Raw genomic sequence first — 11,697 nt, 5'->3', positions numbered from 1 at the left:
AAGATGTTGCATTTATAGTTTTGGTATATAATGCTGCAATGTAGACAAATTCAGTAATACCTCACATATGAGGGTTTACTAGTATATATGGTTACTATGGGATGGTGAAGAGACACTAAAATATCATTTGGTGAGTTAATCATGATTAGTTTATCAAGGAATTGGACATTACTTTTCTGTGTTTCTCGTTAACTGAAAAAGTTATGTCACTAGACAAAATGACAAAAGAAAATAAGTACAAAACTGATAATAGAAACAAATATTATCATCCAATCCACAGAGATTCACATACAACACTTACAACATCAACAACCCTTGCTGTAATATAACACTTAAATATCACAGTTTCTGTAAACAATATTCAACACCATTTTCCTTGTTAATATCCCCATTGACAAAACACTGATTCATAGAAACAATACATTAATAACGGAAAATGTCCATTTATATAGCCTTAGAACTACTATATTAATATATGAGCATGTGGAAAGCATATAACATCTCAGTATATATTCATATTCCAATCTCAGCTCCATGGGAAGTAACCAACCCAATTAGATGCAAAAGAAATGGGTTAACAACACTAGCTGATCCTATGGGCTACCAAATCTCTAATAGGTAATCAGAAGCAGTATTCAGACATACAACTTGATTAAGAGCGGGGCAGGCTCTCACTTAAGAGCTCATAAAAGTCCCCCATCAGTCTATATCCATAGTATATGCTTCTTCAGGAATTTTGAAAATAAACCCCTTCGGATTTTTCACCCTTTTGCCAGAAACACGCCAACACATGATGAACAGTCACACTTCTTCTTCAGGATCAATTAGGGTTTTATCGCTAGACATTTGATAACAATATTTTGTTTGTGCAATGACAAAATACATAAGGAAATTAGGTCCAGAAAAAGTTATGATATTACTACGAAAACAGGTTATTTGTCTGTGCTCTACACTTTCAGCGGATGTTAAAGACATCCTGTGAGGATGACACCATGGTAACAGAACAATAAGTCTTCAGAAAGTATTTCAGTCTTTCCAGTAACTTCAGCCATGGAAACTATCAGATGTTGCAACCATGGCAACTGCAACGAAAAAGGTACTCATAGCTGATACAGTGACAAGATCCCAAATGCCAGCATCAATATTTAGCATTTTCTGCACATGCCATCATCCCGTTTTTAGCAATATTCCAGCAACATCACTGTGGGAGACACCAGAAATGGGCTTCACACATTGTACCCATGTGGGGAATCGAACCCAGGTCTTCGGTGTGATGAGCGAACGCTTTAATCACTAGGCTGACCCGCCATCATTTATGAACATATAAGGCCACTTTGTAGTCACTATGTTTTATTTCTGCCACTAAAACAGTGAGTGGGAACCTACAAGAGTTCAGAACAATGAGAATACATTGCACAAATGTCACTACTTGTTGTGTAACACCTGTGATACCTGTGTGGATGTCTACTCTTCATTGCTACTGCTATAGTTTCAGATTCACATACCACATTTGATTTGAGAATTGAGATAGTGATAATGACACTAACTGAATCAGTTGTAGTCGAAAACTGTCACTTGGAAATCTCTGTAAAATACACCCTGACACTTTCCTGATCTAATAAGGGTCACTCTGATTGGTCTACTGAAAGGTCACCCTGACATGACCTGTAATGGGATGTCTTCAGATCTTTATTTAGCAGCAACAATCAATAAAATCTTCTCTCAGTGAGACTGAGCTCATTTCTACATGATTTCTCTTACACTATACATACAAATGGCATACTGTATGTGTACGCAACAGGTTTTACAACAAACAATATGACACCAGATAACCAAAGAAATATCTCTCTCACAAAATTTTCCTTCTTGTGTGGAATTGCACAGATGGGACTTCACAGATGGGACATCTACTTGCACACCGGACTAAAGCTAAGCAATAATACTGGACTGACAGTGTCGAGCTCAGCACTGGACAAAGAACACTATCTCACTGCAGTCATAGCCGGTGAGACAGAGTGCTCTCCCTTGACCGTCAACAAACTGCCCCCCGACAAGCTGTACATCAGTCACTGTGTCTGAGTGCCGGTACTGAATCTGAAATGACATTAGATCCATATACAAACATGAAAAGCAAGTTCAAATATATACAAAGGCCAACTTGAATTAATAGTGAAGTCCATCTCACCTCCATACATATGTTTCACATCATCTTACTAAGAAACTAGCCAGTGCTGGGTATCAATATTGACAACAGGGGTGGAAATAACTTTAAAATTGCTAGTGTACTCCGGTACAGTGGCACATGTAAAATCACTTGCCCTGATAATTTTTCCACTATACCGGCCCTTTTCTGGTTGCTTTTTTAAATAAACAACATAATTCATATTGGAAAGTCAACTGGACACCGGTACAGTGTGATATACAAATTTGCTTGCCCGACAGAAAAAAAACACTGGACTCGGGCCTGGCAATGGGTTATTTCCACCCCTGGACAATACAGATTGATAATCGGTAATTAAATATGGATCGATTATTGATAAATATCGGAGAAGCCACAAAAACCTTGAAAGAAGTCAACATATTTCTCATCACTGATGCGTACCGAAATAATTAAGAATGGATAACTAACAAAAAGACTTCCTGAACATAAGTTAGAAGCAGCCCTTAAATATAGACTTAACTGTGTGTATTGTGTGAGTAAAATAAAACTATATTTCATCACAAAAGTTTATGTAAGATATCATCCATGCCATAATTTACATATTGATAATAACATTAATTATTCTTCCCCTTGACAATATTTCCTATTACCAATCTTTACAAGCAAATCATGCTTATCATAAGAGGCAACCAAATGGAGGTCAGGTGGTGACTTGAGCCATCATAACCTTAGCATGTGGGTCCATGCTTGATACGAATCACAAATGTGTCAGGTCCCAATACAATTATTTACAGGTAGCCTCCATATCTGAAATATTGCTGAGTATGTCTTTAAACAAGAACAGCCTGATTGTGTACTGGAGAGTAAGCCTACTATGTCCAAACACAGTGTATGTGTACAATTACAGGTCTACTCAAAATATCGAAGCAATGGTACAAATTCTACCTGTGGCATTGTTCCCTCTGTGAGCTTCCACACCCGATAAGATGCATCATCACTCACGGACAACAACTGAAACAGATAAAACACATCCCCAGATAGAACATTCTCTAACCCTGGGATCATCGGAACAAACAAGTGAAATATTTCACTCTCAACAGTTAACTTTGGACTTCTTGATCAAAGCTTGCTTCTGAGGAGATATGAAATGCTGTTCAGCATTGTGTTCAAGATTATACAGTGCATACATTGAGTGATGAGCATTTGTATGCATGGGGGCTTGGGCGAGCCCGAACTTATATCAGCTTTAGAGATTGTTCACTTGATACAAAGTCAGGGTTTAACATGGACATCCAACACAGGCACAGTGTACTGACTCCTGGCTGACAACCCTTGTTCCATCCACTTAGTGCTGTTGTATCAGATAAAATATATTACAATAAGAATAACTGTCTTTGTCATCGAGTGGATAGAGTGTCGCCCAGAGAGCGGTTGGTCGGTTGGCTGTTCATATCAACTCACCATTCCATTTTCTCGAGCAATATCTATTGCATTAATCCATCGAGCATGTGCGGTGACTTCTGCACTTATCTTTCCACTTGCTGCACTGTAGACACGTAGATGCCCCGAGCCATATCCGCCCACGATGATGCCTCGCCAGAGTGCTATACTGCTGCACGGGCTCCTGACCAAAAACAATATGCTGTCACACAAATGCCTCATATCAACATCAAACACACTGTCAAACAACTGCTTCATATCACATCACACACACTGGCAAACAACTGCTTCATATCACATCACACACACTGGCAAACAACTGCTTCATATCACATCACACACACTGTCAAACAACTGCTTCATATCACATCACACACACTGGCAAACAATCTGGCTAGGACTGACTAATGTCACAAGTGGAGTCTCCTACAAAACAGAAACATCTGTCCTCGACTGTAGTTTTGACCAAAAAAATACATCTCTGGAATGTTGCCACCTACCCGCCTCCTGTGATTTTGACAGTCTGTTGCAGCTGTTGCCCCATGGCCTTCCAGACTAAGATACTGCCCCTCTCGTCCCCGCTCACCATCGTGTCCTTGTCGGAGGCCAGGTCGCAGATGGCACATGTGTGCCCTGAAAACATGATATACTGATCAGGTGAGGTGAGGTCAAATTGGGTTTTACGTTGTGCTTGAGAATATTTCGCTCATATGACCACATGCAGGCGTGTGTATGTGCGGCTGCTTGAACTAGCCCAGACTTAAGCTAGTTCTATAGTGCTAGCCCACTGAGATACCATGCCGCAGTGAAGCATGAATACCCCACTCAGACATATTATACTGACTCCGAGCCGATCAGTCCTTGTTGTACCCATTAATGCCGAGCGCCAGGCAGGGACCAACAAGTACCATATTTTAACGTCTTTTGGTATGACGCGTCGGGATCGAGCCCGCGACCTTCCGCACTCTGGGCAGACGCTCTAACCACTACACTACGAAGGCGGTCGATATACTGCTCAGGTCATAGCGAGGTGTGAATTAGTGAGTTTGGGTTTACTCCTCCTTTAGCAATATTCTTGCAATATCATGGTGCTAACACCAGAAATAGGATTCACACATTGTACCCATGTTGGGATCTGAACCAAGGTCATTGATGTGACAAATAAACGCTTTCCCAACAAGGCTACCACACTGAAATGCACGAAGTAGACATTTTCAACTATGGATCAACCATTGTCAAACATAAGATCAAATCTACTGCCTCTTTTCACAGTTTGTTTGCTGATGTTCTTCAGTGTGGATGTAACCAATGGTACGCGTGAATCTAGGATTCAAATCTGCAACAAGCATTTCCTGGAAAGACCAAGGGAAACCGCAGAATAATTGAGGTACCCCTGCCTTGGTGACAAATGTGCTGCCTCCCTCATACAGGAGTCTGTCTGGATGCAGTCTAACTCAAATACACATCAATTCTGATTCAAATATCTAAGCACAAGATATTTGAATTTTTTCAAAGAGAACAGACTAGCATACCAACCTTTGAGAGCTTCCTGATAGGTGATATTTGTACCTTTGGGGGGCATGTTGAACACTAATATCAGCCCACTTTCTGTCCCTGCAAAAAGAATTGTATCACATTCACATAGTACTAATCACAAGTAAAAGAAAGTTATGGGCTGCAAGAATTCATCTAGCTATGCTAACAGACACTAGAAACAGCTACACTAACAGTCACTATCAATGTTGCTTACATAAGTCATACAATTTGAAATAACAGGCCTTCTTATTGACTCAAATTGACAAGTTTTATATTTCCAGGTAACACATTCCCTTTGTAAATTATGACGTTTGAGACGCATTCACTGTATCATATTAAGAGTATGGCAACAAACCAAAATGTAATTAATAATTTCATTAATGCAAACATATCACACCTACCAACACATATCAAGTTATCTCCAACTCCTGAGATGCCACGACCAAAATTGCTGCTGTCTGGAAAGAAAGAAGACTATCAGTTTAAGAATTATTGATGAACAATGAGGTGGATACACATAAACCTGCCATACAGAAATCTGTAACACCGACAGAAGTAACAATTGAACACAAAATAAAGCACATCACACTGCCAGTACACCAGTAAAACATTTGCTCTTGGTCCAACAGGAGGTTGATAATATGAACAATGTTCAATGATATCAGGTTGTACTCATGTAAGAAATGTTCGAGTTCACCTGATTCAGTGGGGATCAATGTTGCTAAGAAATACAGGGTCATTTGGTTTTTTCTGGGTCAAATTACTCAAAGAGTGAGTGAGTTTAGTTTTACGACACGCTCAGCAATATTCGAGTTATATGGGGGTGGTCTGTAAGTAAACGAGCCTGGATCAGACAATCCAGTGATCAACAGCAAGAGCATCAGTCAATTGGGATATGATGACATGTGTCAACCAAATCAGCGAGCATGACCACCCAATCCCATTAGTTGCCTCTTAGGACAAGCATGTGTCACTGAAGATGAATTCTAACCCAGATCTTCGGAGGCCTAATTACTCAAAAATTTCAAAAAGCATTGGTAATTAGTGGTGTAACGATTCATCGATAGTAACGATGTTTGCATTCCCACCGCCCTCCACAAAGAACAACAAGTGCATCGATTTTAAACGCGCTTAGGCAACATATTAGGATATTTATATGGCGAGGGTCCATGATACATCGATGTATCGCCACAACAGAGACAGTCTCGATATCCCGATACAACTTAAATATTACTTGATTCAAGTTGTAGGGAGTATTACATAAAGTAATAGGAAGGGAGTCTTTTGAAATTTTTCTGAATTTTAAAACAAACCCGAACCTAAAAGTTTGTTTGTGTCTGCCATCTTTGGGATCAATATTGCTAAGTAAACACAGGGTCATTTGTTTTCTTGGCCAATTTTACTCAAAGAAATCAATAAGTAAGCACTGGTAATGTTTTCATGATATATATCGCCTCGCCTCATTAAACTAGTATCGGGATATATCGTCTCCACTTAGGCCACGATGCAAGTTTGATGGTTTGTTAGTTGGATACAATGATTCTTCAAAAAAAACATAATTATTATGATGATGCTGTGAATGATATAACTGGACTTGTTCCAATACAACATCTCAGACTTCATGTGGAGACCTGATGTCACCTTTAAGACAAGTGAAGCCTGAGTGAACTTTGACCAACAAAGCTAAATGAAGAATGCACTTGTTATGCATGTAAGCTTTAAAAAAGTTTGACATTTTTATACATCAGAATTTGGAAGTCTGCATTTGGACATTTCAAAACCCACAAAAAAAACAAGCACACAATAGTGCACCCTTTTGTGTAGCTGTCACACAATTCAGAAATGACAGTAGTGCATAAAACATCTACAACGCCAAAATGGATTGTCTTCTAGTATCTACACTCGGAAGTTATCATATGTTCTATCTATGATAACACTTTCTCAGTTAATGACATATTCTAGTACTAGGTTTGGGTTGCACCCATCCAGGATTCAAACCCCCATTCTCAGAGTCAGGCACCGAATCACCAGCACACAGTCAGCAGTCTAGTTGAGAAAGTGTAATCCCACATATAACATTTCTTACATTTAGACCATTTTTAAAAGCACTTAGTGTTCATACATTCAGAACTCATTCAGTCATTCTTCTCCATTTTTGAGATAGACAAGTCAGACAAATTAATGAGAAACAGCTCACTTATACCAAGAATAAGAAGCCTCACTGGCTGGTGAGAAAGTTCAACAGAAGTGATCTCCTGTGTAGATATCCTCACATCTTCATGCAGACATGTATCATATCAGAGTAACACATCTTATTATAATAAGACTGTTACATGTAAACTTACCCATGCAGTCACTGAGAGCATGCCAGTATATCATGACGGAACCATCAGGCTCAAACATCTACAGTCAAAAGAAACATTATTATGGTCAGTCATAGGAAATTGACAGAAATACATAAATGTGTTTTCATCCATTTGCTATCAAATCAGCACATCAGCATTAAGAAACTGTAATATTTTCTTATAGATGAACATATTATTTACATGTGGCTATCTTAATTTAAAACACTAACACCATTAAACAGACTTTTTTTTTGGAAAATATGACGATTGTTTTCCATATTCTTCTATAGTAAAGAACATTTAGGGTGGGAGTTGAGTCCTGTTCAATTGAATGTCCCCCTTTTAAAAACAAAAATTTAAGTCATCCTAATTCAGAAAATTACAAAATGCTTTTAATGCAGATAAGCAGTAATCTATACAGATAAAATATGAGGGATATTACCTGTATACCCCTCTGTGACGTCAATATCAGGACCGTCCTCACTGGCAGTATGATCCATTTTACCTGTTAAACATGAGCACACGTGAAAAGGTTAGAGATCGCTGTTTTAAGCAGCACGGAATGTAAGCTGTCACATTAAGGTGAGGTGAGGTGAAATTTGGTTGAACGTCATGCTTGAGAATATTTCACTCATATGATGATGTGCATGCGTGTGTATGTGCGGCTGCTTGTACTAGTCCAGACTTAAAGGTCACATGCAACGTAAAACACAACTTTGCAGATTCTGATACCTTCCGGTATGGACGTACCGAAACAAATCGTCAAAAATGCAAATTCAACTTACAAAGTTGAAAAATAACGCGATGACAAAAAACGCGTGAAATCGGAGTTCAAACGTTTCACTAATTTTCCCCAGACTTTTCTGGGGAATAATACGGGTTTCAACAGCTGGGCTGCGCCATAGCCGCGCCGAGTGAAATAGGTTCAGCAAGAACTTGGAAGCGGGCTGTCTGGTGAATACTTTCGGTGAAGGCTTTGCGTGAGCCTATTTTTCTAATGTTTTGTTGATATCTCACAGGCGCTGCGATCTTTTTATATGTTATGACAGTAAATAAACTGTTTATATAATTTCATTTGTCTATTTCACCACACGCTCTTCTTATCGAAGTCACTTTCTCAGTTCGATACTTAAAAGCAATGTCATTATTTAAGCGCTGACAATAATTTCTAACTGTGATATAGATATGTCGCTGTCACAGACAAAACTCAATGTCTTGTTTTATTGACACCTGTGTCTGCTGCCTGCCTGTCCGCTAATGACAATATTCAATACACAACCGCGATCACTGACCACATGCAATTTGAACTTAACACCAATCAGGCAAAACACCATATACAAAATGCATTGATTTATGGCCCTCGAGTTCGGTCTCTGACACATTATGTAATTACACAGACAGGCAGGTGTGATACTTGAACACATGACATGTTATGATGTCTGTTGATTGCAAAATGTTATAGATGAACATAGCATTTACATGTACAACTTAACTCTTTCAACACTAGTCAACCAGAGGCATTTACTGCCATGACACCGCAGTTCCCAGAGACTCCTAAGGTCACAGATGAAGCCTATGTTTATGAAGGAAATTATAAGCTTGTAAAACGCTATTACTACTACATCTCATACACCATTTAAAAAGATCTAATCCTACTGTTGATAAATATGAAGTTTATTTTATAATATAATTCAACTAATACAACTACAACTTAGATAAATTTATTTTTAATGAAAATGCAAGTTTACATTTATAATGTCCAGATAAGCCACGAAAAGAAGCAAAACTATGGCGATTTTTTCCATTTGTGACATGTCATAATATGCCCGCTGCTTTTCTTTCATATTTTCATTTTCACTTAATCAGAAAAATTATTATAAAAGATTTCTTAAATAATATGTATGGTCGCTTATTCCCCGATATCAGTGGCTTTCGGCCGGTAACAGGGAGACAAAACGGAAAATACCTCGGTTTTGAAGCTTCGTGATGAATAACATGCGAGGCAAATCGCTTGATGTCGCGGGTATCGTTCGAAAGCTCTGAACATCAACAATATCACTGTACACTTGCCAAGAGTATTTTCACAGTTGAAGGAAGCGATTTTATTGGATAAAGATTGGTTTCTAATGACGCTTTCGCTACAGTCTGCTATAAGGGTCGTGATTAGTCAAAAAACAGACACGTGACCTAAGGCAGCCAATCATATTACGGCAATGGATACCGTCCCCTCGTGAAAACGTAAAAACTTTTAGATTTAGACGCATGTTTTGGGGTAAAATAATGCTATTCTGAACATATTAAGCAAGAAATCGCTACATATACGTGAAATTATGGGACTTATTGGACGATCGCTTAGGTTATGACCTGTGACAAAAATGCTTCATGCATATTTTTTCGTGATTAAACATCATGTCCGGAAAGGAAGATTGAGGCGGCGAGATTTAGATGTCACTTGTCAGTGACTTGACTTGCATTACATGATCGCACAAAAAGATGGATATAGTAATTTTATATATATCGCTTGACAACTTTTATGAATGCTGTTGTTGATTTTATTCATTACTTTATTCAATTTATTTAATAATTTCCTCGAAACATCGTTATTTTGCTCTTTTGACCAATGTTATTGTGGACCCGCTGCCGAAGCATGTGTCCGAGAATCGTTGTTTTCAATAACATTGCGAAAAATAGTCTATAATTTTAATTCTGCCGATAATATATGATCAATTGAAATTTAATAAGTGTTTTCAGACATTGTGAAATGTGATGGATTTAATATATGAACCATAAGTAAGTTCCTAAAATTATGTCTCATTTTGACGTGACTACTGCCTGGCCGCTTAAGCGGCCTCCGGTGTCTGGGGACTCATAACGTTGTGGCCGCTTTTAAACGGCCTGCGGTGTTGAATGGGTTAATTTAAAACGCTAACACTATTAAACAGACTCATTTTTTTTGAAAATATGACGATTGTTTTCCATATTCTTCTATAGTAAAAGAGCATTTAGGGTGGGAGTTGAGTCCTGTTCAACTGAATGCCCCCTTTTTAAAAACAAAAATTTAAGTCATCCTAATTCAGAAAATTACAAATGGTTTTAATGCAGATAAACGGTAATCTATACCAACAAAATATGAGGGATATTACCTGTATACCCCTCTGTGACGTCAATATCAGGACCGTCCTCACTGGCAGTATGATCCATTTTACCTGTTAAACATGAGCACACGTGAAAAGGTTAGAGATTGCTGTTTTAAGCAACACAGAATGTAAGCGGTCACATTAAACAAGTGATTGATTGCATGAGCAACAACTAATGTTGTTTTTGGATGATCACATTTACAACATACTATCAGACAGGTCGCACTTTTCTCAAACACATATTGACCTCACACAAACAAAAAACAAACATTATCATGGAAATAATCTATGATAACCCTAAACATTACAGCTACACTTGAATACAGAGTAAGGGATGTCCAAGGTCTTAAACTGTAATGGCAGAAACAACAATGAAGTCATGTTCATGAGCAAAATGTCTTGATGACATCACATCAAACTGTGACTGAAAGTTTCAGCGAAAGAGCATATCCTGAGACTCAAATTGCCTGTTTCACCACTAATCAGTAGGTGTGGGGCTGACACATTACTGTCATTAGCGATTAGTCGAATTACCTCTCATTACGGTGCAAGTAGTCACAGTCACGCAGTTCAAACGTATGATATGATTCATAACCGATAAATATTAAACATCACCTGGGTAATGAAAGGGCTGCCTTGAGTAGCGGTCGGCTCCTTGCAAACGACTTGTCTCCCAGTTACAGTGGTTCCGTCAGTTGTAGCGGTTACCAGGTTGACAGTCGACTTGTGCACGACAGCATAGTTCAGGGACCCCTTCTCTGGAGTTGCAAGAATGCTAAGATTGTTTGGTAAAGAAGACGCGCTACCTTTGATCACAACTGGCTTTTCTTTGCGATACATTTTTCGGGAGCAGATTTGATCACAACTAACGGGAACCTGTTGCCCAGTACGCTACTTTCGCGCATGCGTATTAAAAGAAAAGGGACCAGTTATTTAAACAGAGAATATATTTGATTTTGCAATACTGTTAGTTGATCTGGAGCATTTTAAATACTCGTTATTTGATATGTATATGCTAGTTATGTGTGTATTTAATTTGGATATTTTTGTCAGTAGCCATAGTTTGGATGTAAAATTA

General features: G+C 38.5%; 1 protein-coding gene across 1 annotated transcript; it reads right to left on the bottom strand.

The window, feature by feature from the left end:
* Positions 1–767: 767 nt before the first annotated feature.
* LOC124267539 (WD repeat-containing protein 54-like) lies at positions 768–11,513 on the bottom strand. The gene is made up of 9 exons (XM_046702464.1): positions 11,235–11,513; positions 10,626–10,688; positions 7,483–7,540; positions 5,539–5,595; positions 5,138–5,215; positions 4,102–4,234; positions 3,623–3,785; positions 3,107–3,172; positions 768–2,094 (listed from the first exon to the last, which is right to left on the bottom strand). The coding sequence occupies exons 1-9, from the start codon at positions 11,457–11,459 to the stop codon at positions 1,963–1,965; spliced, it is 975 nt and encodes a 324-aa protein (XP_046558420.1). The 5' UTR covers positions 11,460–11,513; the 3' UTR covers positions 768–1,962.
* Positions 11,514–11,697: the final 184 nt, after the last annotated feature.

The sequence above is a fragment of the Haliotis rubra genome, unplaced genomic scaffold (genome assembly GCF_003918875.1).
Source record: "Haliotis rubra isolate DU_JTF1 unplaced genomic scaffold, ASM391887v1 Scf132, whole genome shotgun sequence".
Taxonomy (NCBI): Eukaryota; Metazoa; Mollusca; class Gastropoda; order Lepetellida; family Haliotidae; genus Haliotis; species Haliotis rubra.
Note: the sequence above shows the minus strand (reverse complement) of the source record. Positions and strands in the feature narration are given on the sequence as shown.

What these genes read in the sequence shown, in the direction of transcription:
- LOC124267539 (XM_046702464.1), bottom strand. Translation starts at nt 11,459, where the DNA reads ATGTATCGCAAAGAAAAGCCAGTTGTGATCAAAGGTAGCGCGTCTTCT. An exon ending in CTATCAGGAAGCTCTCAAAG is followed by an intron (nt 4,235 to 5,137) that starts GTTGGTATGCTA and finishes TCATGTTTTCAG; the next exon opens with GGCACACATGTGCCATCTGC. An exon ending in CAGAGGGAACAATGCCACAG is followed by an intron (nt 2,095 to 3,106) that starts GTAGAATTTGTA and finishes ATGTCATTTCAG; the next exon opens with ATTCAGTACCGGCACTCAGA.